At 41.8% G+C, this 15875-nt stretch overlaps 1 protein-coding gene across 1 annotated transcript in view; it reads left to right on the top strand.

Annotated features, from left to right (window-relative positions):
• The first annotated feature begins 1634 nt into the window (after positions 1-1634).
• pard3ba (par-3 family cell polarity regulator beta a) overlaps positions 1635-15875 on the top strand; it is a 217656-nt gene continuing 203415 nt past the window's right edge. The window contains exons 1-3 of the mRNA XM_049570235.1: positions 1635-1876; positions 1984-2105; positions 14191-14292. Coding sequence (XP_049426192.1) covers positions 1989-2105; positions 14191-14292 — 219 coding nt within the window. The 5' untranslated portion in view covers positions 1635-1876; positions 1984-1988. The remainder of the gene's footprint in view (positions 1877-1983; positions 2106-14190; positions 14293-15875) is intronic.

The raw sequence follows: 15875 nt of genomic DNA, 5'->3' as shown, positions 1-15875 counted from the left end.
GTTTTTATTGGGGGGACGTGTCGCCTGCATCCCCCTTGAAATCCACGCCTACGGATAACGCCATATAAAATGTAGGAAAGCAAAGCTCAGACACCTCAAAGGGAGTCAGGGAGGGGAAGAGTTACGTATTTAAATTACAAAATGAATATAATTGTAATCAGACACAGTCATGAAGAAAAAATATGTCATTAAATTACAGTTACGAATCAAAATGTTTGTGATTAAAAGGTTTATATGTACAATAAAACATTCATTCTGTTGCTTTGCATCTTCTCGCTGTGCAGGAATGTTTTGCCATATTTCCGGACGACAAATTTGAGTGCAACAGTTCTGTACTTTTCAACTTCATTGCCCAGTTTAAAACTCTGTTAGGTAATTAATCAAAAATAATCAAATGTGATGAGTTAAATTACTTTGATAAAGTAATTAAAATTGTTACATTACTCATTACATTTTTAACAAGGCAACAATTAATCTGTAACATTTTACATTTAAAAAGTAACCCTACCAACAGTAAGTACAGTAATTGATTAAATGTACTTAAAAACTTTTTTTTAAATATTATTTTGTAATTTTTTACACTCTTTGAGACATATTTGTATAAAAACTTCCATTTCAATTTTTACACTCTTTGAGACATATTTGTTTAAAAATTTCCATTTGAATTTTTTACAGTTTTTGAGACATATTTGTTTAAAAACTTCCATTTCATTTTTTACAATATTTGAGACATATTTGTTTAAAAATTTCCATTTGAATTTTTTACACTTTTAAGACGTATTTGTTTAACAATTGTCATTTATTTTTTTGCACTCTTTGAGACATATTTGTTTAAAAACTTCCATTTCAATTTTTACAGTATTTGAGACATATTTGTTTAAAAAAATCCATTTACATTTTTTTTTTACAGTTTTTGAGACATATTTGTTTAACAATTTCCATTTAAATTTGTTACAGTTTTTGAGACATATCTGTTTAAAAAAATTCAATTTAAATTTATACAGTTTTTGAGACATATTTGTTTAAAAATTTCTATTTACATTTTTATAGTTTTGTAAACATATTTGTTTAAAAAAAATCCATTTAAATTTTTACAGTTTTTGAGACATATTTGTTAAAAAAAATTCCATTTAATTTTTTTTACATTATTTGAGAAATATTTGTTTAGTATTTTCCCACTCAATAAATTAAAAAGGATAAATTCCACACAGCTTGTAACTATTTTTACCTTCTTTCATACATTTTTGTTTTCTCTTCCTTTATTTCCTTATTTTTAAAATGCAGAAATATGTGTCGGCTAGTATATTTAGGTAAATAATTATCGGTATTATTTTTTAGTTTGTTAATTATTATTATAATTATTTAGTAGCAAAGTTGTATATTTGAGTTTTGCTATTTTTTTTAGGGTGGTGGGGGGGCCCAGGGGAAGCTTGCCCGGGGCCCTGAATGTGTCAGGTCCGCCCCTGTCTTTTTGTTTTATGTTATAAAAAACGTGATATTCGTATTTAAACTGCATCAAACACATAAAAGAATGTGTATAGAAACAGTTTGGGGTGTGTAATGACACACACACACGAAAGAAACAGTTAACTAAAGTATGATGAGGCGTGTGCCAGTGGGGAATGTAGTTTCCTGGAGTGCCGGAGCCGCTGTGATTTCTTCCGGGTTCCTCGCGCAGTTTGTTTTGTTTGGGCTCCACATGACACAAAGTCACTCTGTGTGGCTGTAGCTGCTGTTTCGTGTCGGCTTGGCTGAAAACAAAATGTCCTGTGAGGTTTTAAACGAGAGTTGAGCTCGGTGACAGCGGACGAGTGACTCCTCCGTGACTCCATCCCGACCTGAGACACCTGTTGCTCCAGTTTCGACACACACACAGGTGCGACTTTCTCCGGCTCACACAGGGAGCAGCTCCGGGCGAGACGACACCGAAACTTGGATTAATCAACCACTGAAGTGTTTTGAAAGACATATTTGTGTTTACAGCTGCCATGAAGGTGACAGTAACTTTCGGGGGCACCGCGGTGGTGGTGCCCTGTAAAGATGGGTGGACCGTCCGGGTGTTAGTCGACCAAGCCACGCGGAGATACCTCAGGATTCTGGAGCAGGTAAACACCCTTCATACCTCCACTCACTTTATCCCCCCATTTATCACCTTTACACCTTGTTATTTAACACAGAAAGTGTTTCATTGCACTCATTCTTCACATTTTACAAGACTAACTGCCATACCTTGGTCAAGGTGTGTGTCACGTGACCACTTAGTGGCTGTGCTCACAATGCTAAAGCTAGCTGCTAGCTTAAATGACAGAAGTTGTAGTCTTTGCTTTGAGATATTGATTTATTTTGTTAATTAAATACAGTTGAGTTTGCTTTTCTGGAGTTGTACATGTCATGCAAATAATAATAAGTCTCATTTATAGAAAAGTTTGACTGCTATTTAAGTTTTTTGGGTGTTGCTAGCTTACACTGAAACTTGTATTGGCATTCTTTGCATTCTCTTCAAGTGGTTTCTGTCAGAATTAAATATATGACATAAATAAAAGTGGCCCTTTTGCAGAACCACCTTAAACTGAAGGATTAATCCACCTTAACATCAACCCCCAAGAAAAACTAAGCAAACACAACTACACAGCTACATTGTGTCTGCAGGTCCTTAAAAAGTTTTAAAATGTCTTTAATTCAATTTTTAAAATAGTGGTTGTCACCAAATTTAATATAAAACACAAATAAAACTGGACCTTTTGCTGAACCACCTTAAATTGGAGGATTAATCCACCATACCATGAAAAACACCCCCACAAGAACAACAACAAAAAACAACCTAAAAACAAAACAGGTCCTTAAAATGTCTTTAATTCAATTTTTAAAATAGTGGTTGTCACCGAATTTAACATAAAACACAAATAAAACTGGACCTTTTGCTGAACCACCTTAAATTGGAGGATTAATCCACCATACCATGAAAAACACCCCCACGAGAACAACAACAAAAAACAAAACAGGTCCTCAAAAAGTCTTAAAATGCCTTAAATTACATTTTGGAATAACAATGAAATAATAGTAGGCCCTAAATTTGAATTTGTGAGCTCTTAATTGTGGCAAACATTTAACTTAATACACCCACCTTTCAATTTATTTTGTTAAAGTGAGTCAAACTTTTCAGCTTGAAAGTCAAACATTTTGATGTCACAAATCTTTGAACACACCACTGAACCTAATACTGTCTTTATGCTTTTATACGTACATTTACCTGTCTCCAAAATATAGATTTACTTAACTCACTCTAATAAGCGTATTACTACAGAAAAGCTACCTCTGCTTGGGACTTAATGCTTTGAGTAAGAATAAGATGATTTGTTAAAAAAAATCAGTCCTAAATTATCTTTAAAAGTCTTTAAAAGTATAAATAAAAGTGTTTCATACATGTAGGCACCCTGTTCTGTAAGAGAGTGGATATTTCATCTGCTCACACAAGTGGTACTCTTAATATTTTAAGTTTGAGGAATTGAGAAATCATCACAGGAGATGACCAGCTGGCCTCAATAGACCAGAATGCAATGCAGCTGGGACATTTTTTTTGGATTATGAGTGAGGGGTGTGAGGGTCACATGCCTCAACTGAAAAACAACAACAAAAACATGTGGTGGCTCTCTTGACCTCCATGTCTTACACATGTGGATGCACTAAGTTAATACCTGTTGTGATGGGAGTCGAATAGGGATGGGAATTGATTAGCTCAAGAAGGGAGCTTCCTGTTTGGAAATTGGACAATTTGGAACCAGCTCTCAACTGGGATGGGTTCTCTATCCCCGTCCCTACAGTTGAAGGTCATTCTAAGAAATGAAGAAGAAGAGACCGTTGTTGTAGGTTGTTGTTTTGAGCGTCCCACATATACACAAAGATGTAAACCCCAGTTTTCTGCTCCCTGATGTTGCAATCACTTCAACATTAATCATCCTGCAGAACTGACCTTTTATTAATCAGCTGCCTCGTATGTGCATGCTGTCCCAGCGTGATAGGGTGCTGATGTGCGTGAGGATGTGAGTGGCGCTGGCAGCAGCCCCGCCTGTCTTAACTGTACAATAGCCGCCTGTTTAAGCCCTGGTATCTCAGCGGGCAGGTGGAAGTTTGCCGTTTGATGTCCTCAATGTGGCCGCAGTCGGGGATGTGCGCTGCGGACAGGAGGCTTTGTCCTCTGAGTGATTGGGGATTAGGTTTGGTGACAGGTCCCGGTCTTATCGGTTGGCTGGGCCCCCCTCAGCCCGCCCACGCACCCTCCCTCTCGGCGAGGCGAGAGGCTGGCTTGTGGAGATGCGAGAGGCCGCGGATGCAGGGATGGAAGGACCGATGGGGCGGCTGTATGGCAGGATGGATTGCTTCCTCACAAACACCTAGGTAGCCACACACACACACACACACACACACACACACACACACACATAGAGGAGCTCATCTAGCTCAGTGTCCCCTGAGCTGTCACATCTCTGCTCCACTGACAGCCACAGCCATGCCCACTCTGCCCAGCGGTCTCTGTTGATCCTCTGCGAGACACGCTGCGGTGCACAAGCTGAAGTAGGCTAAATGTGAGTGTGTGATTAGAATGCACCGAGGCCTTGATTGCTTTTCACAGAGCATGTTAATTAGACCAGTTGCTAGACGCTGACTCAGCAGTCTGTTGCCTTCTCTTAATAGAGGCAGATCATCACGAGGACAGTCCGGCTCTGTAGCTGCCAGAGAGGGCCAAATAGATGTGACCGGATGAGCCGGCTGCTCCTGCCAGCAGAATCCACTTAGCGCCCACATTAACCGCACATTTCTCCACTCTCGGCCTCACCGCTGACAGCAGGGACAGTGTCAAAAACCTGGGTTTAATCACTGCAAATGTGTGTGTGTTGGTTTATGCATGGCGAACAGGATCCTGCACAGTCTCGGTGCATTGCAGCAATGGCACGTAAACCTTCTTAATTAGCAGGTTCTTTTAATGTGATCTCAGCTGTGACTCTGTACGTGTTCAGCTGCTTTCATGTCTATTGTTGTGAAAACAGTTGTGTTAAGTTATAAAGCCTCTAACTAACGGCAAACAGGAAATGACTGCTTATTATACAGTGCGATTTGTAAAAGAGGAGTGTACGTGCCATTGTCATGGTGATAAAAGATTTTTTTTTTTATCCACACTTTATTCTATCACTGCCTTTGTGGCATGTAATGAAGACTGTGGGAGTTGTGTAAAGATTTGCACCTGAGGTGTTAAGACTTAAGAGTTGATATAATTGTTTAACTTAAAATTAAATCTTAACTTCCATCTGTCATCCATATAGTTACTCAATAAAGGAAAAACTAGGTGTGATTTGAATGCCAAAAAACAGTGAATCTGCTAATCCCAATTTCCCCTAAATGACTGTGATGTTACTTGTTTTGTTCACAGACAGTACAAAACCCAAAAATATTGAATTCAAGAAGTAAATTTAAGCAGCAAATTCTCACATTTGAGACACTGGAATAGAGATATCAAATCTTTTAATTGGTGAAACACAGAAAATACTTAATTTTGCACTGTACGCCACCCGGGTCTGGTGGGAGCTAACCTTAGCTAGTGGTGCTACTCATTGTGCAATTACTGCTTGTAACATCATCCTATCCCAACATGGCTGCTGTGGAAACATTGTGCCTGCCTTCCAGTCTTGCCGCAGGTCGCCCTGATGAGTAGGTGGCCAAATTTTGAGCTGCAAACGTTGTTAGCACTGTTAGATCTGTTAGCAGTGTCAGCATGGCTCGTCGTGCAGCATGATGTCTCCATTGTGAAAAGAAACCACTATTAAATCATCTTAATACAGGCAGTCTAATGTCGGCGATAACCCACGGTTTAGTTTAACAACAAGAGAGATAGTCTGGCAAAAAGCGCACTGTCTCCATCCAAACTTTCTGACAGATTCGGGTCCACAAGCTGCCCGGTGTGAGCGGAGACACCCCGAATTGCTTTCCCACGTCCACCAGTCTTTTTAAACCAAAACTTAATTTGAAAGAATAGTTACGTCTCCCATGTCACGTCTGTGATAATTAAATAAACAAGAACAAGAACAGCGTTTTCCAATTTTGTATTAAGTCGGTAGTTTCTACTAAGGACAAGGATTATTTATGTGCAATATCTTACTTACACAAGCGCTACGAGCACTCAGAAGCAGGTGTAGATTTTGTTAGTGCCTACGAAAAGATTGGAGCTACTAACTTCTTGATGAATGCCAAAATACCTGAAAATTTCGTTCTGCTAACAGTTAATACACAAATTCAAGTCATTAAATTTGTCGCCAGTTGCTTCTTAAAAACTAAGAGGGTCTAAGAAGTTGTGAAATCTAAGTCGCCAAGTTCGCAACACTGCTTTAAGGTCCAGTATGTAGTGCACAGTTACAGGTGTGAGGAGTCTTGCTAACAGCTGAATAATCCCTGTGTCTCTGGATCACTGTATTAGTCTAAGACTATCGCCTGGGGGACCAGCATGTAGACTGTGAGTGTTGTGCGTTCTCAGGGGAAACAGCCAGATACTGGAGCTGTCTCTCTCCGTCTCATGGTCTGTCTGCTGCAGGTGCAGTTCAGATTACAGCCCCTATACCAACTCGGTGCTGACACCTGACAGAGCACTAAACAAGCTGAGAACACTTTGCCTTCCTTCTTATGAATGTGGGAGTGAGAGGAGTTGTCCCGTGTGGGTTGGTATGTGCGTCACAGCTCCGCTATGCAGAAGGCATTTTTCAAGTTAAACGTAAGTGTTCAAACCTGCTGTTTCTCTTTTTGTTAGGCTGATTGTGTCATTGATGTAAGACCTGGCTGGGTGTCAATGTGCTCGGGGAAATAGTTTGCATTCATCAGACTGTGTCTCTAGATGTGTATTGTGAATTTAAATTGTGTTAGCTCTATTATTCCCCAAGGGGAAAATACTCCACCTAGTTCAAATAACTGTAAAGCTACAGAGCAGCTTGCTGAGGTAATTTTGATCATTCAAATTTTCTATTCAACTTTAAAAGTACCTGACAAAAACCAGGCTTTTTAAATATTGCAATTGGAAGGAAGTAAATATGCAGTCCTTTGTTTTTATAAAAATGTTTGAGAAGATGAGACATGAATGAATCATGAACCAAGGTCTTAATTTGTCAGATACTTTATCGTGCTTGTTGGAAGCCACATTTAATAGATTCTTATCAAAAACGTGTCTTTATATTGTGTATTTATGAAAAAAATTATTGACTGATACGTTCTTTTCTCTATTCTAACTCATCAGTATCTGCTGCAAAAATCTAGCATTGTTAGACGACACTAGACTTGCTTCACAAGGAGTTTATTTATAAGTAAGGTTAAAAAAAGTTGTCCTAAACTGCTTAATACAAGTTTATCGTAGAATATATTAAAGCTGGGGAGGAAGTTTGATTTTAGTGTCAATGGGCAAAATCCCGGTGTTCCTATTGGCTGTTCCACAAATGCAGATGCATGTGCATGTTCAATGGCGTAGATCCTCATAGAAAGTTGCTATTCCTCGGGGCGTTGGTGGCTTAGTGGTGGAGCAGGCGCCCCATGTACAGGGCTGTTGCAGCAGCAGCCTGGGTTCGAAACCAGCCTGTGGCCCTTTGCTGCATGCCACTCCCTCTCTCTCTCCCTTCACGCTTGTCTGTCCTGTCAAATAAAGGCTAAAAATGCCCAAAAAATATCTTTAAAAAAAAAAAACAAAAGAAAAAAAGAAAAAGAAAGTTGCTATTCCAGCATTGGCAACATCTGCCGACACTGCAAAGCAACCCAAAAAAGGAAGACGGACTTGTCAAAAAGAGAGCGTAAAAAAGAGTCTGACGGTGAACAAAAGAAATGTGTCAATGTCAGCGAAGTATTTCAGAGATGGACAAAAAATGTTGCTTTTAGTTTAGCCTTCTGCTAACTGGAGCTAAAGGCTCACAGCTGCGGCTTCAGGGTCACGTTTATGTAGCTAACGTTAGCTAGAGCCTTGAATCACACCCCAATGCTACAACCCACTACGCTGTGAGGAGAGTGGGTAGCAGCTCTGGGAGCAGCTGCAGCAACTCAGCTCCAGCCAGTACAAACCCCAGTGCCAGGGTGAACCGGACAGCCCATACTCCTCGCTTGATAACCAAACTTTCTGTTGCTGCCTTTACATAGGTTAAACTGGGGCTGTGACATCTGGCACTGGAGGTTTTGCTGACCAAATTTGGGCCAAAAGGGAATGAGTTGAATGTAGCTCTACATGTTAAACACTGGGTTACTGTATGAAGTGCATTCATATGCCTGTGGTTGTTTTGTGGGAGGGGCTTAGGACAGGGGGAGCTGCAGGAGGAGGAGCTAGTTTTGAGGGATTATACTGTAAACATGTACAAATCATTCACAGGCAGATTTAAGTGTTCAGAAATGTATTGAAAACTACTGACAGGTCCATTGTGGAGGATTTAGGGCATTATATTGGCAGAAATTATAACTATGTTGACACACATTACCACTAGCTTTTATCATTGTAATTGTTGTATTGTCAAGCTCTGCTGAGGTCAAGCTGTCTTCCTACTTCAGAGTGAAAGCTCTCCTTTCACTCGCACTGACGGATCCGACCTGAGGACAGTTCTTCATCGACACGTTCATTAAAGACATTTTGCTTTCGTCACAGCTAAATCCACACCGTGCTCCTGCCGCTGTTTAATTACACATTCTTCTCAGGATCAAAGTGTGAAATAGCACCCCCAACACCACCACCACCAACCGCTGCAGCTCCACTAATCGCCTCAGCGCTTCACCGTTCTCGAGTGGTGTCATGTTTGCCTACCAAAAAGGGGGAGAGCGGGAGAGGGAGAGATATGGCTTTAAATGGTGGGGGACTTAATGGTGTAATTTGCGGGGAATTTACTCTTCTAACTGTCACGGTAATTCTCCTCGATGTTGACTGACTGACTCCCGACTCCTTTTGTTTTTTATGTCATGGGAAGAGTTCAAGATACAAAGGGGAATTACAAGGGATTGACAATGAGGGACTTCTGAAGAGTTTTTTTCTGCTCCCCTCTTTCCTCTCTATAGATTACTTTCCCTCTGAAGTGTCATACATTCATCCCTTTTCATCACCGGGTAGAAAGAGAGGAGTGTGTGTTTTCTCAGGCCTTTGGAGTTCTGGCTGAGGAAACAGAAGCACTAGTATGCCAGGTGTGCTCCGGCACAGCCTGCAGAGGTGACGCTAATTAACACTTAGGCATTGTTGTGCTCTAATCCACTGATGTGAATTAATCCTCCCCCCCCTGAAAATCACACTAATACCTCTTATTTCATTAAGGTGTGTGTCTTAATGCTGGTGATGTGATGTCACCACAAGAGAGCCAATTACTGTGCTTCCCTCCTCTGCTGTCACACACACTCTCTCACACATACTGTAAACAGTGTCAGTGAGAGGCAGGAGAACGCCGGCAGTCGTTCGGGTTGGACCAGTTTTTCTGGCAAGGTGTAAATGCTTTGCGCTGATGTCTTCACTCCACTGGCGTCAACATCGCCAACATGTGCTGCCCTGTAGTAAACATTTGTGATTTAAAATACATTCTGGTTTCAGTGCTGCACAATCTCATAATAGTAATCTTTTAGCATTTACCTTAGATTCACTATGTCCACCTATCCCATTTTCATGTTGAGATCTATAACGAGAACACATTAATACCAGGTGTAAAAGTACCAGCCTGTGATCACAAGGCCTGAAATGTTTCCAGATACAAGTCACATACTAAACACAGGCTTAAATTGGGCCATGTGTTAAAGGGGGACTCAACCTGGACCCTGTTTTCCAATGCCCCATTTCCACTGAGTAGTATGGTACAGTTCAGTTCGGTACACTTTTTTTCTGTTTCTTCTGTGAAAAGTTGTGGACGGTACCGACGGAGTTGTTCCGTACCGTCCCCATTTTCGGTCCCCCTCTGTTGGGGTACCTAGCAGACAGATCTGGTACTAAAAGGTGAAGCTGTGAACACTGCAGTCCGTTTATTCGTCAGTAGCAGATGTGCTGTGGACAATAAACGAGGTGCAGACTTCCCTCTGTGTCACTGAAAATGAGGAAATGCAAAGTGCTGGACGGAGCAGTGAGTGACAACAAGCCCTCCTACATTTAAGGGTACTGTTTGCGGTGGAAAGGCTAGACTCTAGGTACCGTGTCTGAAGGGTACTTCTGGTTCCAAAGGTACCATACCGAAAGTATTTGGTGGAAACGGGGCTTTTGTGTGTAAGTGACTAATGGGAACAACAGTTTTTGAAGTTGATCCAATACTGATCGAGGGGGTTGCCGCTAGCAGCGTTACCAGCATTGCGGAGAAGACCTTACAGAGAACGTTTGTCTGTACCTTTAGCTTGTTTCAGTCTGTTCTGTGTCCAAGTCTCGCTTACAGGAAGTTCTGAAATCCCTTGAGAGGTGACTTGTAGCCGGTAATAGTTGGAGTGCAGAAAGTGTATCTTACTCCTGTCTAAAAGATTCTTAGTACCCTCAACAATTGCTCACTCCCAACTCGTCAAACACCAGTGGTTGGAAAGTGGCCTTACATGTCAAGCTATGATGCTCTAGGTAACCTTTTAGTGCTAGTTCTGGACGCACAGGGATGGCCTGTCAATTTGCACTTGCTACATGTACAAAATAAAGTTATCATAGACTTAGCAAAATAAACACATACGTTTTTAGGTTTACTTCCTTAGGTGTAGGCAACAAAAGTACGTGGTTAGGTTCATGCCTCACTAGCGTAGTATGCGTCACACACTAGCACACTCAACTCGATTGTCATTTGGTTTCACAGGGGAGACAAACAGCGGGCTCATGGGTGAAAGTCTGGAGTTTGTTTGACCTCCACCTCCCCTCCTGCTCGCCCTATGCGGACTTTCTTGCTGTTCGTACAATGGCAGTTGCTTGTAGTGTCAAAAAATGCTGCCGCTGGTGTGTCTCGTTGCTGTGGGAGTGAGATTGGATTGATGTCATGGCTTAACATTTCGTCCCTTTTAGTGAGACTTGGACACAAAACAGACCTCAACAAGTGAAAGCAACGGAAAAAACGTTCATTTTTCTGTAGGATCTTTTCCATAATAACGGTCTGAGTCTGTTTGAGGCACAGAGAAGCACTTATAATGGACATGAATTGATGTAGCAGGTAGTGACATCGTAGCCTGTTTTGCTATCTGCAGCATTCTTGCTCAATACTGGATCAATTCCAAAAATAGTTGTTCCCATAAGTCACTTAGACACACACACAAAAAAGGAAAATAGTGTGCAGGTTGAAAAATACTGGAGTTCCTTTTTAAGGTTACTGTTGGGTTTTTGTATTCAAGTTATCATGAAGCCGTCTTCAAACAGTTTTACAGTGACAGTATGCTCTTGGCCCTGGATCACTGGAGGGCACAGCTGTTTGCATATCAACAGGCTATTGCATTGTGTGAAAAACCGCAGCCGATTTATTGGTATGCTAGTTGTAGTTCCAGATTACTTGCTGCTCTATCTCTCACAGCTCTGGTGCTGGCATTATGGGCACTTGTGAAGAAAGGGAGGCTCTGGCTTTATTCCTGTGATTGAAATCCCAGACTCTCCCAACCATTTGTTTTTAAGAGAATGGACTTGGCCCATTGTGAAAAGCAGACACCCTCTTTTTTCCGTGCCCCATAATTCACATTCGGATGCAGCGGAGCAAGAAGGAGCCCATTCAGAGCGGGTCTCAGTGATACAGCAGGAGCCGCTCGCTGGGTCTCAGCCAAACTCATTCCAGCCTCCGAGGCTTATAGCCTATAGCTGTTAATTTAGCTGGTGATGTAGTCTTGTGTTGCTCTGGACAGATTGCTTATTGGTATGGGCAGTTCCTAATGGGCCATTTTCTACTGCACACATTGTTAGAAAAGATAAGGCTTGTCAAAGATTTCTTTTCTCACTCTAGAAATGACTTTTAATAGAAACAGTGAAAAGAAATGCAAGTATTTATTAAACAAGGCTAAATGTGACCCATCCAGGAGGCTGGAATTACATCCTGTTTCACTTTGTATTCGTAATTTACGCCATTTATCATCAGCCTTGTCTGCAACTGTCAATAGATGCACTTTCTCTCAGAGGTCACAATCGCCCTGACACAAAAAGGGGAAGATGCTATTGTTCATGAACTTCTCTCACTAACAGCGCACAGATTTCAGATTGCAGCTCAGTCCAAAGTCCTTGTTCCCTTTGACAATGCATGGAGCGCTGGGCTCAGGGTACTTCCTGCTCTCAGGGTGTGTTCACTCTGACCTCTGTCTTCATGGTGACAGTGAAACCGGTGTGGAATGTGCCCACCACCGCTCCCCACAGAGCAGCAAAACTGGAAAAGTTCCTCACCCTCACATTCTTCTGTACAAGCTGTGCTCTGTGAACTAAGTGTTGTGCATGTACAGTGGGATGTAGGTTGTCTGTTGCTGCTGTACCTGCCAAACGAACAGGGAAACCTGCTGTTGGCTCTGGATATATACGTGTGATTATTATGTTGACTGACTCTTAGTATTGTGCCCCATTTCTTGCTGTATACAATACATTTATACCGGGTAAAATGGCCTAATTATTTTAATGGTCTGATGACAATTGAAGCTTTATTCACAGCACTAATGTGCGTTACAATATGCTCCATAACACCAGGCGGTGTACAAACAAAATATTCTATGGATAAGCAAGAAGTAATCAAGTGTTACCAGAAGAATGTTACAAGAAATGTATACCCATCTATCGCCAAACATTGCATTTGTGTACTGGAATTATAACTTTCCCTTTCCTCAAAGTCAAAATGATTTCATACTGCTTTGTTTCCCATCGGATCTCCGCTCTTTCCATGAGACTGTTTTTTAGTTTTTACAGCCATCTCCTTGCGACAAAAAGCCTCTTCTTTCCCCAAAGTGATGGCTATTTTATTCCAACAAATTAAGGCCACTTAACTGTCCCTGTGGTCTCTCAATGAAGGGTTGATATCAGAGATTATCAGAGATGTCTGTACAGGCAAACCTGCTCTGCCAGTTTTCCCTCGAATGCGTCCCTGTTGAACTGAAAACCTCAGCGTGTGCAGTGGGCACCTGGTTGCAAAAACATAAAGGTGCAAGCCACAACTTTTGGAGCTTCCATGCTGGATGCAAAAGGGGCAGTTTCTTTGGTATGCAAAGCTTGCATCAGGGACACTACCTTGAGTAAAAACCACACGTTAGCCTCTGGGGCAAATGGCCAGTATTTCGTGGGTTCCAGCAGATATCTGGATAACCGACATTCGAGCCAAGAGTTTTTCTTCCTTTGTCATTCAGTACGTTTACATGCACAGTAGTCGAGCTAAACTCATAGTTCGGCTAATCAGTCAAGTCAGACTTCGTCTTGTCTGAGTATGCATGCAGAAGAGAAAATCGGATTTCTGACCAAGTATGTTTGACTTCGCCTCGATAGGTGGTGCTGTGTCCTTTTTAATGTAGTGTAGTGTCGTGTATTTAAAAGTCTGGTTTCGATCGGACTAAGCTGTTTACATGCATTTAAAGGTCCGGTTTCAGTCGGACTAAGCTGTTTACGTGCATTTAAAAGTCCGGTTTCAGTCGGACGAAGCTGTTTACGTGCATTTAAAGGTCCGGTTTCAGTTGGACTAAGCTGTTTACGTGCATTTAAAGGTCCGGTTTCAGTCGGACTAAGCTGTTTACGTGCATTTAAAAGTCCGGTTTCAGTCGGACTAAGCTGTTTACGTGCATTTAAAGGTCCGGTTTCAGTCGGACTAAGCTGTTTACGGGCATTTAAAAGTCCGGTTTCAGTCGGACTAAGCTGTTTACGTGCATTTAAAAGTCCGGTTTCAGTCGGACTAAGCCAATAATTCGATTTTCTCAAGCTGCATATAAACATACTGAGTGTTTCCAGTCTGATGAGCATCTTTATAAACAGATAGCAGATAACAGAAAGCTAAATTTTCATCAGGCGATAGCTGGTGGGTTGCGGGTTTGCATCTCGGCCAATGTGTCCTGCCTTTTTTGCTCTCTAGACGTACTGTTTACCTGAAGGCAGCCAAAGCCTGCTTAACAGTGATTGGTCAATACGTACTTCTTGGACTACAAACGGAAAAAAGAAAGCTTCCTATACAAAATACTGCTCCTCTTCTCTCATCTTCTCTCTCTTTAAACACTGTTCTGTGAATTTCTAATTTTTGCTTACCTTGTGTGCAGTATGGGGAGAGTTCAGTGAAGACCCACCATCTGGAGTACATTGAAGGAGGCATCCTGGACATGGACGACCTGCTGAGTGATCTAGTGGAAGACAGAGACAAGGTGAGGATGAATCCATAGACAGGGTGTATGGTGATTCAAACCATAGCAACAATTTGATTTGTTATATTTATGCATTTGTCTTATCCTCATCCAGCCTTTAACACTCCGACGCGTTGACGTGTGATAGACAGCAGCTTCTCATGGTTGGGCACCTTTGCACAACAACACAAACTGTGATTTGGACGGCAAGCTGTTTCCTGATTGTTCTTACCTGGTATGAGGTGCAGCAAATTACAGCAGAGAATCCATCATTCTTAGCAGAGCTTAGAGCCTGCTAGCGGATTTATTTTGACTCCCTCGGTAAAGTCTCCAGCCTGGCAGGATGACAGGATGTCCAATAAACAAGGTGTTTGTAAATCCAAACCTTGGTTAGCTTGTCACTAGTCATTAGGAAATTAAACCAGCTAAATAACAAACATGACAAACTGAGTTTTGCTTTGCAGCAAAAAAAATGATTGGATTTGATTGCATGTTGCTTTGCTCGATGCATGCCTGGTGAGAAAATGAACACGTTTTCAGCTCTGGTTTCTTTAGAAAGCAGCAGTAGGAGTGGTGACGGTGCTGTGTGATGTCGCTGTCATGTTCATTTTTACAGAGGCACATGAAAGGACAGCATTTCAGATTTGAAACAAATCAAGGGAAGGGAAGTTCTCCGAAACGGCAGTGATGTAACTTCACAGAATCGGGCTGGGAGTTGAAGTTCACTGCGTTTCATAAGCACGCAAACACGCACACACACACGGCGACCCAATTTCTATAAAGAGCAAATTTCATTCCTCTTGCTAATTTCCCATAATGCATTCCTAAGATGTGCTAATAAACCACCCAAAATCCATATTCATAAGCCCCGGGCCCAGACGAATGATGAATTATCAACACTTAGTCAGCAAGAAGGCCAAATGAAATGAAAATGGAATATTCAGCCGACCCTGTACCATGCAATAACAATTGGTGTTTTAAGCTGCACGAACAATAGAGCGTGTGTGTGTGTGTGTGTGTGTGTGTGTGTGTGTGTGTGTGCATGTAGGACTGCAAGTTTGGCAAAATACTCTTTGTGAAAAAAGGGGACACGACTAAATAATAGATGTGTAAACTCAGTGGGAATCTTCAGCTGCGGAAAAAATTGTTTTGCAATCACCGAGAACAGAAGCCTCATTTTCCGGGATGATGGAATTATAATCATAAGATCTGCGTCTTATTTGTGCATAAGAGGGTGAGTCCTAGATTTTAATGAGTCATTTCCCTTCCAACCTAAACCCGCGTTCTCTCCGCATCCTCAGAGTGATGATGAAGTGTCACAGATCAAATCCCGCTCCGGCATTTGATCAAATTCCCTCGCTAACAAGTCACCCTGACGTCGGCGCTCTCTTTCCCGTGGCTGCGGTGCTCTCTGTGATTACGGGCTCTGCTGAGCAAACGCTTCACTGGAACCTGCGCCGCACAGGAACTGTCTAATTTACCTTTTGTTTCTTTACTCTCGCAGCTTTCACCCAATTCTCCGAACGCCCTCCCCGCTTTCATCTCACTTCTCATTTTATCCTTTTGTTTTCGCAGCTGATGAAAAGATAGCAGGCGGAATAGGA

The sequence above is a fragment of the Epinephelus fuscoguttatus genome, linkage group LG24 (genome assembly GCF_011397635.1).
Source record: "Epinephelus fuscoguttatus linkage group LG24, E.fuscoguttatus.final_Chr_v1".
In the NCBI taxonomy this organism is placed as follows: Eukaryota; Metazoa; Chordata; class Actinopteri; order Perciformes; family Serranidae; genus Epinephelus; species Epinephelus fuscoguttatus.
This window is presented reverse-complemented; position numbering and strand designations above follow the sequence as displayed.